This window comes from Oncorhynchus nerka, linkage group LG2 (genome assembly GCF_034236695.1).
Source record: "Oncorhynchus nerka isolate Pitt River linkage group LG2, Oner_Uvic_2.0, whole genome shotgun sequence".
Classification (NCBI taxonomy): Eukaryota; Metazoa; Chordata; class Actinopteri; order Salmoniformes; family Salmonidae; genus Oncorhynchus; species Oncorhynchus nerka.
The window spans coordinates 6481599-6495702 of NC_088397.1; the positions used below are offsets into that span (position 1 = coordinate 6481599).

General features: G+C 40.3%; 2 protein-coding genes across 2 annotated transcripts in view; both read right to left on the minus strand.

Moving 5' to 3' along the window:
- Positions 1 to 221: 221 nt before the first annotated feature.
- Positions 222 to 3160, minus strand: LOC115127673 (zinc finger protein 665-like). The gene is made up of 2 exons (XM_065022487.1): positions 3115 to 3160; positions 222 to 2549 (listed from the first exon to the last, which is right to left on the minus strand). Exon 2 carries the CDS (start codon positions 2416 to 2418, stop codon positions 1195 to 1197), a length of 1224 nt encoding a protein of 407 aa, XP_064878559.1. The 5' UTR covers positions 2419 to 2549; positions 3115 to 3160; the 3' UTR covers positions 222 to 1194.
- An 80-nt stretch (positions 3161 to 3240) lies between these two features.
- Positions 3241 to 14104, minus strand: part of LOC135573358 (gastrula zinc finger protein XlCGF26.1-like) — a 62234-nt gene continuing 51370 nt past the window's right edge. The window contains exon 8 of the mRNA XM_065022438.1: positions 3241 to 4383. Within this exon, the coding sequence (XP_064878510.1) occupies positions 4103 to 4383 (281 nt within the window). The 3' untranslated portion in view covers positions 3241 to 4102. The remainder of the gene's footprint in view (positions 4384 to 14104) is intronic.

The window sequence follows — 14104 nt, forward strand, 5'->3', positions numbered from 1 at the left end:
AAACATGTAGTTGTTTCATAGCCTGTGTATCATTAAACATGTAGTCGTTTCATAGCCTGTGTATCATTTGACCAATCATTAAACAAATACATGTATCATTAAACATGTATTGGCAGATCAATAGCCTGTGTATCATTAAACATGTTCATCATCATTAAACATGACTAGCCTGTGTATCATTAAACATGTAGTTTTAGCCTGTGTAAAAAAGACAACTGTGTATCATTAAACATGTAGTTGTTTCATAGCCTGTGTATCATTAAACATGTAGTCATTTCATAGCCTGTGTATCATTAAACATGTAGTTGTTTCATAGCCTGTGTATCATTAAACATGTAGTCGTTTCATAGCCTGTGTATCATTAAACATGTAGTCGTTTCATAGCCTGTGTATCATTAAACAAACAGTCATTTAGTAGCAACAAATAATCCAGCCAAATTTATGGTGAAAACTGATCATCACACCATCTCTATCTGATACATGTTGTGTCTACTAACTCATTCCCACAGAAAACTGATCATCACACCATCTCTATCTGACACATGTTGTGTCTACTAACTCATTCCCACAGAAAACTGATCATCACACCATCTCTATCTGACACATGTTGTATCTACCAGCTCATTACCACAGAACACTGATCATCACACCATCTCTATCTGATACATGTTGTATCTACCAGCTCATTACCACAGAACACTGATCATCACACCATCTCTAGCTGATACATGTTGTGTCTACCAGCACCTTACCACAGAACACTTTAGATGAAAGCAGTACCAGCCAGTCAACCCTCAGACTTTATTGTTTCAATGAGAGACACCTCAGAGGGTATTCAACCCTAAGGGCAAATCCATGGGGATCTCAATATCTCTACAGTAGAAGCTAACAAAACACACTGATCGGTAAAGTAGAGGCTAACGTTGTAGAAAACGCTCCTCTTCCACTGCACAGTGAGAAACAACAGTGTGCTACGCTTTCTTCTTTTGATCAAATGAACTGTTTGTTACTACTTCCTTTATGAGATGAGAATTAAGTGATGGAGTGACTTTAATCATAGCTGGTCTGAGAGAACTGATGATGCTTCTCTCCTTTATGTTGGTGTGTTTTTAAGGTATTCAATCTGGAGAAACTCTTGTCCACAGTCACAGTGGTAAGGCTTCTCTCCTGTGTGTTCTGCGATTAACGTTTACCTCAGCATTTACCGCGAGCAGAGCAGGAGTATGGCTTCTCTCCTTTATGTATACAATGGTGGGTTTTTAGGTTGCCCGATATGGAGAAACTCTTCCCACAGTCAGAGCAGGAGTAAGGCTTCTCTCCTGTGTGTATACGTTGGTGGGTTTTTAGGTTGCATGATACAGAGAAACTCTTCCCGCAGACAGAGCAGGAGAATGGCTTTTCGCCTGTATGTATACGTTGGTGGGTTTTTAAGGTATTCAACCTGGAGAAACTTTTCCCACAGTCACAGTGGTAAGGCTTCTCTCCTGTGTGTGTTCTCCAATGAACATTTACCTCTGCTGATGTTTTGAAGCATTTCCCACAGTCAGAACAGGAGTGAGGCTTCTCTCCTTTATGGATACGTAGGTGGGTTTTTAAGTTGCCTGACATGGAGAAACTCTTCCCACAATCAGAGCAGGAGAATGGCTTCTCTCCTTTATGTATACGTTGGTGGGTTTTTAGGTTGCCCGATACTGAGAATCCCTTCCCACAGTCAGAACAGGAGAATGGCTTCTCTCCTGAGTGTATACGTTGGTGGGTTTTTAAGTTTCCCAGTTGAGAGAAACTCTTCCCACAGTCAGAGCAGACGTAAGGTTTCTGTCCTTTATGTATTAGTTGGTGACTTTTTAAGGCATCCAATCGGGAGAAACTCTCTCCACAGTCAGAGCAGGTGTATGGCTTCTCTCCAGTGTGCACTCTCTGATGAATGGTTAATTTAGCTGATTTAATGAAGCATTTCCCACAGTCAGAGCAGGAGTACGGCTTCTGTCCTTGATGTATTAATTGGTGATTTTTTAAGGTGTCCAATCGGGAGAAACTCTTTCCACAATCAGAGCAGAAATAAGGCTTCTCTCCAGTGTGCACTCTCTGATGAATTGTCAGAGCCCTCGATGTTGTGAAGCTATTCCCACAGTCAGCGCAGAAGTATGGCTTCTCTCCGGTGTGTATACGTTGGTGTGATTTTAAGTGGCCATATTGGGAGAAACTCGATCCACAGTCCGAGCAGGAGTAAGGCTTCTCTCCTGTGTGCACTCTCTGATGAATGGTTAATTTAGATGATCTATTGAAGCATTTCCCACAGTCAGTGCAGGAGTAAGACTTTTCTCCAGTGTGCTCTCTCTGATGAACCGTCAGAGCCCTTGATGTTGTGAAGCTCTTCTCGCAGTCAGTAAAGGAATACAGATTCGCTCCTCTTTGCATTTTTAGGTGTATTTTTAGCTTTGATAGAATTGGGAAAATCTCCTCACAATGTGGGCAGTGGTGAGACCTCTTAGCTCTGTGATCTTCCTGCTGTTGCTCTCTGGATGTAGAGAATGTCTCAACATGGTCTCCTGTGTGAACAACATCAGAAGAACCAGTCAGTGAGATATACATATGACTTCATATACAGTGTGTTCCGAAAGTATTCACATCCCTTGACCTTTTCTACATTGTGTTTCAGCCTGAATTTAAAATGGATTAAATTGAGATCGTATCATTGGCCTACACACAATACCACACACATACAAGGGCATGGATACATGACTAGATATTGGATATTGTTGTACCAACATGAATTCTACTATGACTATTTACCATCTGAATATGAAAACCACATCTGTAGATTCTAAACCAACAGTTGGAGGACAGATGGAACTAAACCACCAGTTGGAGGACAGATGGAACTAAACCACCAGTTGGAGGACAGATGGAACTAAACCACCAGTTGGAGGACAGATGGAACTAAACCACCAGTTGGAGGACAGATGGAACTAAACCACCAGTTGGAGGACAGATGGAACTAAACCACCAGTTGGAGGACAGATGGAACTAAACCACCAGTTGGCCAGAAAGTGTTATACAGTGGGGAGAACAAGTATTTGATACACTGCTGATTTTGCAGGTTTTCCTACTTACAAAGCATGTAGAGGTCTGTCATTTCTATCATAGGTACACTTCAACTGTGAGAGACGGAATCTAAAACAAAAATCCAAAAAATCACATTGTATGATTTTAAAGTAATTAATTAGCATTTTATTGCATTTATTGCAAAATCTATGGCAAGACATGAAAATCGATGTCTCGCCATGATCAACAACCAACTTGACAGAGCTTAAAGAATTTGTACAACATTGTACCAGCCAGGTGTGCAAAATTCTTAGAGATTTACTCAGAAAGACTCACAGCTGTAATTGCTGCCAAAGGTGTTTCTACAAAGTATTGACTCGGGGGTGTGAATACTTATGTAAATGAGATATTTCTGCACTTCAATTTGTATAAATTTGTAAATACATTATGTATGTTATTATTAGGTATTGGGTATATTAAATATCAATTTCATCCATTTTGAATTTAGGCTGTAACATAAAATGTGGAATAAGTCAAGGGGTATGAATACTTTCTGAAGGCTCTGTACTGTCCAATACAAAAGGGGAATACAACCATTTTAAAAGTGGACAACAGCTGATTGCAAAAAGGAGTGAAAATGATGAGCCATATCATCCTCCACTCACTATCACAGGGGTTAGTAACTACACAGACTCATTTCATATCATCCTCCACTCACTATCACAAGGGTTAGTAACTACACAGACTCATTTCATATCATCCTCCACTCACTATCACAAGGGTTAGTAACTACACAGACTCATTTCATATCATCCTCCACTCACTATCACAGGGGTTAGTAACTACACAGACTCATTTCATAGAACATTAAAACACTGGTAGTTTGTCTACTTCACTTCTTTAGTCTACACTCTGATCACTCCAGGTAGCCAAGTGAATAAAACAAATGCTGACAATACTGGTGTTGGAAAGAACAACACAAGCTTTGTTGTACAGTCTGATGTTCTTCAGGGATGTGATGGCAGAATTACAGAATTTACAATAGAAATAGACTGGGTCATAACTTAGTAAGATAGAACCTGCCTTTGCCATGATTAACAGATTTCCCAATCTTCTCCTCCTCTTCTTCATCTTTAATGTTGACATTCAGCTCCAGTGTTGGACTGCAGTCTTCCAGCTTCACTGATGCCATCTCTGGATCCTGCAGTGCAAACTGGGCTCCACTGTCACAATCAGGACCCAGTGACTGAAGGTTTGGACTCAGTGTGGAAGGAGAGAGGCAGGCTGGGTTTGTCCTCACTGTTGATGTTACAAACCTCAGACTTGACCTTGGTCGGCCTGTAGTAATAAAGAGAAATGGACACAAAAGTTATTGTCTTGACAGTTCTGGCACTTTATTCTCCAAAAATATATTGTATTTTTTCTTGTTCAATTATCTCATTTCAACAGATCAGGTAGTTAAATATTCACAACAAAACATTCATTCACATTAGACACAAGTGCACAAATTTACACAACCTAAATTCACTTCATCTATAGTAGATTTCCTAAATTCACATAAATGACTCAAAAACCATTTAGTACAAGGCTAACAGTATGTTTCAGGCAGCATTATGTCCTATTTTCCTGAATAACCTTGTCTTCACTGTACTATTTAACTCAAAAAACAACAATTTCCCGTTCAGACCATATTAACAACTATAAAGATAGAAACGGAATGTGTTGCAATTCTACTAAACATTCAGCTTCAAAATAGTAGAGCGACCTTGAAATGCTGTCTCTCAATCACCCACTTTTCCTGAACTGAAGTCCGTTGACGCTACGGAGTTAGCGCCACCTGCAGTACTGGAGTAAATATATCGAATTAATATGAATTTGTTTTTGCGCTATATTCCATATGCCTGTATCGCAAGGCTTTGTTATTTTTCATTTTTATGAGCGTTTATGTCAGCTTGTTGTCATGTTGTATTTTTGGTCTCGTCTCCGTCGGGTCTCTGTGCCGTGTGCACCTTCCCATTTACACCAGAGATCTGTATATAATGAGGAGATGCACGTCTCCGCCCTGACAATGGGAGTCGGTGTCCCAAAGGCGGGAAGGCAGGGGACAAGCTTATAGGTCCAAAGCACGCCCATAGAAAAGCATTGGCCTTATTTTGGACAGATTATTTGTGAGAGATTATTTGTTCTCTCGCTTCGCCTCTTCCTCTAGGATATCCAAACACACCAAGCCCCTACCTTTCACGCCAGGAAAGTTGCGAGACCACATCTTCCTATTTTTTATTTTTTATTTAACCTTTATTTAACTAGGCAAGTCAGTTAAGAACAAATTATTATTTACAATGACAGCCAAACCCGGACGACGCTGTGCGCTGCCCCTCTGTCAAGCAGTTTCAACAAGCTATTTGTGGTTTGGTCCAAAAGACTGGTTCATATGGACACCAAAAACACATTGAGACATTATTTTACTGTAATAGAGGGGAAGTTACCTTTTCTATCAATCCCCTTTTTATGTCTCAACTACTCAGATTGAGAGCAAAGTTACACTACTAAAACCAGAGTATCAATGAACATTGATTCTAGAAAAGTAATGCTCAGTTTATCTCATACAACATTGGTACCGCTAGCAGTATTTTAGTTAAAGACCATCATACCAGATGCCCAGTCTGTGTTTTATAAATGTGTAATAAGCATAAAAACACAATTATATAAAGTATTGGCAACTCGTTCTCATTCTGAGAAATAAGGTTGGCCACTTGATTTTAACATCTGAACAAAGTGGACAGGCTAACATGCTTTTCAAACAGGGTATGTTCATAACAATTCAACTGTTCTACCTTGTTAGCTAGCAGATAGATCCTTGTTGGCGGTCCGGATACAGAGTGGGTCAATACGGACCACGGGACCCAGAATATATATAATAATAAATCATTTATATATATATATATATACTTTTTTGGTTGGGCTTCGACCCCTGGTATCATATAAACACACAGAAGACATGGAAACGTGTAGAACTGTAGGAAATTAACTTTAAAAAAGAGAACAAATCTCAGCCCCATCCCAATGTGTAGAATTGTGGGATATTAGCATTAAAACTGCTAAAATTTTCTATCCGTTTGTATCACTTTCATTTGGGACTTTTATTTTGAGGTCGAAACGCAAATTCCACTATTGTGGCTAATCGTTATTGTGGCTATCTTCACATACGTAGGGACAAGCAGGGAGACCGAGACGTTGGCCACGATCAGATATAAATGTATTATGTAGAACAAACAGGCCTCTGATTCTAAGGAATCATGTCAGTTCTATTCAGAGGATTTCTATCTGCAACTTTCCAAAACGTTTCGTACTGAAATCCCCAGGCGAAACACACTGAGCTATATACGAAAGCCTCACAAATGAAAACGTGTGTGCTTGTAAAATAGTTTTCATCACGTTCTTCACAGAAAAACAAGACAAAACCTTTCCCAAACGTGATAATACCTTGAAGGATGTGTTATCTAACACGTTATGACGTTATTTCGACATTAGACAGTTTAAACGTGCTATTACATACCTGTAGTAATAACGATAAACGGACAACACAGTTCTGACGTTTTCTTTATTCCGAAGAATGGTGGGCACCTACCGGAACTTCCTGTCCCCCACTACCACAGTGCAACAGCGACATTATTGGACTGATGGACTAACTACTACTAAACCATGTAGAATATAAAAGTGAGATTGATTATCTCGACAAATAAACTTTGGTTCAAGAAAACTAAAGCAGTGTCTGTTTTAGTGTCTAAGGTTTTCAACCCATTACATATGTATTGTAGATGATCTCTGTGGAAGGCCAAGAAGATCATCAAGAACCTCCGCCACCCGAGACACGGCCTGTTCACCCTGCTACCATCAGGCGGAGACAGTACAGGAGCATCAAAGCCGGTACCAAGAGAATGAAACTGCTTCTATCTCCAGGCCATAACACTGTTGAACAGTCATCACTGATTTGATTTAGAGAATGTGGTGACTTGCAAATTGGTGTCATGACATGTAGAGGTGTCATGACATGTATTGAGTAGATAAATACAAATATATATTCTTTTGAATTCCAATAATTAAACAAAAACATTACATTTACTGTAAAGTTACCCCCCAAAACTACAATGATTCAGTAGATCAATAAAGTTCCAGTACTCTAGCAGGTCTCACAGCTGTTTATGATGACAAAACATGTTAGAGAATAGGTCCGATTTAGCTTTGTGATGCTCCTTTCAACTTCCTGTCTGGTTCAGCTTCAGAAAAACCCTAAATATGTCACTTGAAACACTTTTTTTGTAATTCATTATACAAAAGAGAAGAGTTTGACCAGAATAAATTCATATACAAACTTTGTTTCATTGGCAGATCAATTTATTTGGCTGTTTTCCAAACACATTTATTATCAATGACTAAAATAACAAATCTAGTTTTGAAAAGACAATTTAATAAATATATAAAGTCGTTTCATAGCTGTTTATCATTAAATAAATAGTCATTTATTAGTAAACAATTATCCCAAACTACTGGTGAAAACTGTTCACACCATCTCTATCTGATACATGTTGTGTCTACCAGCTCATTACCACAGAAAACTGCAGAGGGAAGCAGTACCACCCAGTCTACTGTCAGACTCCGTTGTTTACATTATTATGAACCGTCCTCCTCTCAGCAGCCTCCACTGAGATCATATCTATTTCAATGAATAACAATGCAACTGTCTACACTTCACTTCCATGGCTTTGTGAAGTCCAGAAAACTGATGCTGGATGCTGGTTGGGCCAAGTGTGATTGTTCTGGGTAGCTGCATCATGTTATGGGTACCTTTTATTTAACTAGACAAGTCAGTTAAGAACACATTATTATTTACAATGACAGCCAAACCCGGACGACACTGTGCGCTGCACCTCTGCCAAGCGGTTTCAACAAGCTATTTGTGGTTTGGTCCAAAAGACTGGTTCATATGGACACAAACACATTGAGACATTATTTTACTGTAATAGAGGAGAAGTTACCTTTTCTATCAATCCCCTTTTTATGTCTCAACTACTCAGATTGAGAGCAAAGTTACACTACTAAAACCAGAGTATCAATGAACATTTATTCTGGATAATGAATGTTCAGTTGGTCTCGCACGGTATTGGTACCACTAGCAGTATTTTAGTTAAAGACCATCATAGCAGATGCCCAGTCTGTGTTTTATAAATGTGGAGCGCCAAGTCTAGATCCAAGAGGCTTCTAAACAGTTTCTACCCCCAAGCCATAAGACTCCTGAACATCTAATCAAATGGCTGCCCAGACTATTTACATTTTACACCGCTGCTACTTTCTGTTGTTATTATCTATTCATAGTCACTGAAATAACTCTACCTATATGTACATATTCCCTCAACTAACCGGTGCCCCTGCACATTGACTCTGTACCGGTACCCCCCTTTATATAGTCTCACTATTGTTATTTTACTGCTGCTCTTTAATGACTTGTTACTCTTATTTCTTATTCTTATCTGTATTTCTTCTTATACTGCATTGTTGGTTAAGGGCTCGTAAGTAAGCATTTCACTGTAAGGTCTACTACACCTGTTGAATTCGGCGCATGTGACTAATAACATTTGATTTGATAACAGGCTGGCAGCACCTCCTAGTGGAGAGTTGATGTATCTACAGCTATCCTTCTGGTCTCTGGGTGAACATATTGAAATGAGTAGGTGAGCTGATGTCACCTCACCTGAGGCGAAGCAATACACATGATTGGCTGTTCAGATACAGCTCAACAGACCATAATATTGATTGATTTAATTAGTGATTTTTCAGACTTTGGTGATTACATCTGCCTTAGTTCCAAATAAATACAATATAAATGTAGTTTTCACTGTGCATTCCCTTCATCCTAGACCTGCTTAGCAGGTCACTGTCACTGACTATAATCAATGTTCTATCTTGAGATTAATTATTAAGGCACAATGTTCCCTCTAATCTGTGCGACTGCTTGGGCACTCAGCTCCCCTCAGGCAGCCCTGCAGAAGAAATGTCAGCCAGCGCAGAGAAGCACAAGATTGAACTTCACTCAACTTTCCAGAGTTTTCCCCCCTTTAGTTGACACTATCAACGTTTCACTCTACTGTCGGAATTGTGCTCGAATCAACGCAATATTAGCCATTTCAATGTAACATACCCAATCAAAACAAACTATGCAAATACTTTTAGTATGATAAACTGTGTAATAAATGTTCTTGAAGACAGAACGCATTGGAGTAGGATTCTATTGCATTGACAGACAAGATTCAGGTCATTACTCTACACAGACCGTTGCGCCATCACCAATCAGAGCTGCTGTGGCCCTAAATGCAAATAGCCCATTGTCATATATGGATCTGCCATTCACTTTGAACTGGACTGTGTTTACAGTGTGAGTGGTCACAAGTAGATGTGCTTGTTTTGAGATCTGTGCACCTTTGTTCATAATCTTTGGTAGTTAGTGAGTTATTATCCCAGATAGATCATTTCTAGTCAACAATGGGGGACTGGTTGCTTCCTACAAGAGCACAAAATGTCTGCATTTCTAGACATCTTTGAAAAGCCAGTAAGGTAAAAAGCTTATTTTTAAAATCTCTTAAAGGGGCACTGTTGTATTTTGAGAAGGTCTTGAATAAGCCAAGTAGCCAATAGGCAGAGGGTAGCATAATTAATCCCATTCTTTATGATAATGATATGGGAATAATAACGTATTTTGTTTTCTAAAGTGATTTCTTGCATCAAACAACATATGTTTAGTCACCTCCTTGTCTGAAGGACAAGTGGATAAACAGGTTAATGTCAAGACCTGCATGTTTTTATTTTAAAGTCTCATGTAATGTAGGCCTACATTGAACACCACATATTTGCTGCTACTGTAGGCTGAATGATAGAACAGCTATTTCCATGTTAAAATATTATGGGATGCATTCTTCTCCATTGTTTTTGATGGTATGCCACTCTGGTAGGCCTACATTATGATTAAATAGCCACAGTAGCTACTTGGCCACTGTTAGAACTGTAACTTAAAGCAGGTACAGGAAGTTGCACAGCATTTTGACAACATTAATGTTTTTGCTCAGCAGACCTGAACTTTTCTCAATGCCCAAAACAATTATAGGGAACATTGATTGAGGGATCTCTAAAATTGACATGTTCGATTCACGTCTCCATCTCAACCAATTATCCAAGTTAAAGAAGAGGACTAAGCCAGTGGCACATATAGAACTATCCAGTGGCACATATAGAACTATCCAGTGGCACATATAGAACTATCCAGTGGCACATATAGAACTATCCAGTGGCACATATAGAACTATCCAGTGGCACATATAGAACTATCCAGTGGCACATATAGAACTATCCAAGCAGCAGATACATCTCCTTCAAATGTTATTATTATGCAATTCAATATTACTTTTGTGATAAAGTATATAGTCAGAAGTGAAGGGTATCTTACAAACTAATGTAATAGTATTTATTCAACCTTTTTAAACAAATAAAACATCCATGGACATATTTTGTGGTGACTGTAACTATAATGTTCTTATGTAGTCAAACAAAACATTCTTGTTCAGGACAGCAGGTTTCAGGTCTGTGAGATCTTCATAATTGTTGTAATAATCTGTCAGAACCTTATTGAACAGCGTTTACCACTTGCACCATGTACTATTAATGCAAACTCAACTAAAGCACAGTGAGAACACATTGTTGTTGGATAAATAAACTAAATATCTAACATTGTTTTCCCATTTGGACTTTGTTGTGCTTTTATATGGTTGAAAGCGCAGTGATAATAGATTCAGGGCAGTGGCCACGTGTCATTCAGGGCAGAGCCTGTTTTGAGCCCCACCGGTTTAACAAAAAATAAATACATGTTAATCGCAAATTCAACAATGAGTGCTAAGGCGTCACTACAGACCCGGGTTCAATCCCAGGCTGTGTCACAGCCGGCCGTGACACCCATGAGGTGGGGCACAATTGGCCCAGCATCATCTGGGTTAGGGGAGGGTTTGGCCGGCCAAGATGTCCTTGTCTCATGGTGCTCTAGCGACTCCTTGTGGCGGGCTGAGTGCCTGCAAGGTGACTCCGTCATCAGTTCAACAGTGTTTCCTCCAACACATTTGTGTGGCTTGGCTCTCGACCTTCGCTGAGTCTGTAGGGGAGTTGCAGCGATGAGACAAGATCGTAACTACCAATTGGATATCACAAAAAAAACGGGGTAACGCCATGGGCCAGAAGAGTTTGAATACATTGGCCATAATGTCAATCCAGCATGACTTCTGTTGCGTTAACTTCAGACTTCAGTGAGTTCAAGACAACAAGGAACTCCGATAAAACTAGCTCGCAACTGGGAAAATATGGGAAATAATTTTGAACGGTAATCCAACTCGGAATTCCAATTCGGGAACTCTGGCCTCGTTCTAGAGCCTACAAGAAGGACCGCCGCGTCACCTTCCTGTTCAAGTGAACACGGCACAACAAGGTGAGTCCAAAAATGTCTTGAATGCTGCTGCATAAATAATGTAACATGCCAGGGAGACATGAATACTGTAGCTTAGAAAGTAATTCTAAGTGTATGTTGTGTAGTAATCTGTTAGTAGCCCCTGTGCCTCACCCTAATAATTTGGTCCCTTTCCACCCCATAACTTAGCCTACTGACTTGGTGGTGCACATGTAGCCTATAGCCTGTTTTAGAGAAATGTAATCATCGAATATTGTACGAGCTTTCATTGTCTGCTTACATTACCCCTTTATTTATCCTACGGTTCTGACTTGGTATACAAGGGGAATACTTTAAGAACGGCCCATGTTCTGAATTCTGTCACTGTACATTTCAAAGGTGCTGAACAAATAGTTATTGACTACGTCCGTCCTGGCTCGCTCATTAATGTCTCATTAAAATTATGGATTGCCTCTTATCCGCTCCATCGTCCCCTTATGCCATAGTTTGTACATCTGAATTGTCAATAGAAACCACATTTGTTTAAGCAAGTCAGCCATATCAGCTATGTTTTATATAGGCAGTAAATTAGGCTGGACGACTGTTTCACTGCCAGACAAAGGTCTGCTGATAGCCAGGTGTAGCGGTGGTAAGAATTCACTCCATGTTGCTGAAATAACAGCTCTGATGTTGGGACAGCTTTATGTAGAGGCCCTAACAGTTTGTGGGCAACGTTATAGTGCAATTGATGTGTATTGTGCAGTGGCATTGCAGGCATCAAAAACATTTTGGGGGAGTTTTCCCCACCAAGATTTACATGCTAAAATCAACACTGCATTTAGGTGACAATTAGTGATGCTACGTTTAATGCCAGAGCACTGAGGCATGCGTCGTAATCGCTAAGCAGTGTACTTGGAAGAAGTGTGCCGATGCCTATATCACTTTATCAGAAGGACGTGATCAATGACGTCCAAAACTTTTGTTTCTTCAAACAACCACCTCATTGGTTTGCTTGAAGGGAAAAAGACTACGGTGCGCACGCGCTACAGGACAGTAGATCTCCAGGAAGAGGGTCGGACTGAACACCTACAGGACAGTAGATCTCCAGGAAGAGGGTCGGAGTGAACACCTACAGGACAGTAGATCTCCAGGAAGAGGGTCGGAGTGAACACCTACAGGACAGTAGATCTCCAGGAAGAGGGTCGGAGTGAACACCTACAGGACAGTAGATCTCCAGGAAGAGGGTCGGAGTGAACACCTACAGGACAGTAAATCTCCAGGAAGAGGGTCGGAGTGAACACCTACAGGACAGTAGATCTCCAGGAAGAGGGTCGGAGTGAACACCTACAGGACAGTAGATCTCCAGGAAGAGGGTCGGAGTGAACACCGACAGGACAGTAGATCTCCAGGAAGAGGGTCGGAGTGAACACCTACAGGACAGTAGATCTCCAGGAAGAGGGTCGGAGTGAAAACCTACAGGACAGTAAATCTCCAGGAAGAGGGTCGGACTGAAAACCCACAGGACAGTAGATCTCCAGGAAGAGGGTTGGACTGAAAACCCACAGGACAGTAGATCTCCAGGAAGAGGGTTGGACTGAAAACCCACAGGACAGTAGATCTCCAGGAAGAGGGTTGGACTGAAAACCCACAGGACAGTAGATCTCCAGGAAGAGGGTCGGACTGAAAACCCACAGGACAGTAGATCTCCAGGAAGAGGGTTGGACTGATAACCTACAGGACAGTAGATCTCCAGGAAGAGGGTTGGACTGATAACCTACAGGACAGTAGATCTCTAGGAAGAGGGTTGGACTGATAACCTACAGGACAGTAGATCTCCAGGAAGAGGGTTAGACAGCCCTGCGCTACAGGGTGTGGGACATCGTCCTTTAGAATTAGGCTGCTCTAAATCATTTTAACCAGCAGGTGCAACAGGCGTACACTGTGTTGATCAAAGACTTGAATAATGAATCTATTTGACACAATTGGCTGGAACACCTCAATGATTCAGGAAGCTTTGATTCCCCATCACTAGAGAAAATAAACAAAAATCTGACACCGTTATTAAATTAAAAGTACTAACAACTAAACTAAAGTTTAATAGTGTGCAGTCACTGAATGCACATAAATTGTTTTCCTGCATGGGGAGGTGGTGAGGTCACTAAGTATGCAGTCTTCTTTTATGGTCTTTATTTTTAGTGCGCAAACCAACATTAACTGTGCATCGCTGCCACCTTCTGGGCTGGAGTGTGATAGAGACATGTGGTTCAATCCTGTTGAGATCACTGGGTCAGAGAGAACTCCTATCTGTAGTCATACCAAAACACTCCAGGCACTCAGCCCATAAGAACCATTCATACTGTCAGATCTAATATGAAGAACTGAATACAACCATAAGAACCATTCATACTGTTAGATATAATATGAAGAACTGAATACAACCATAAGAACCATTCATACTGTCAGATCTAATATGAAGAACTGAATACAACCATAAGAACCATTCATACTGTCAGATCTAATATGAAGAACTGAATACAACCATAAGAACCATTCATACTGTTAGATATAATATAATATAAC

What these genes read in the sequence shown, in the direction of transcription:
- LOC115127673 (XM_065022487.1), bottom strand. Translation starts at nt 2,418, where the DNA reads ATGCAAAGAGGAGCGAATCTGTATTCCTTTACTGACTGCGAGAAGAGC.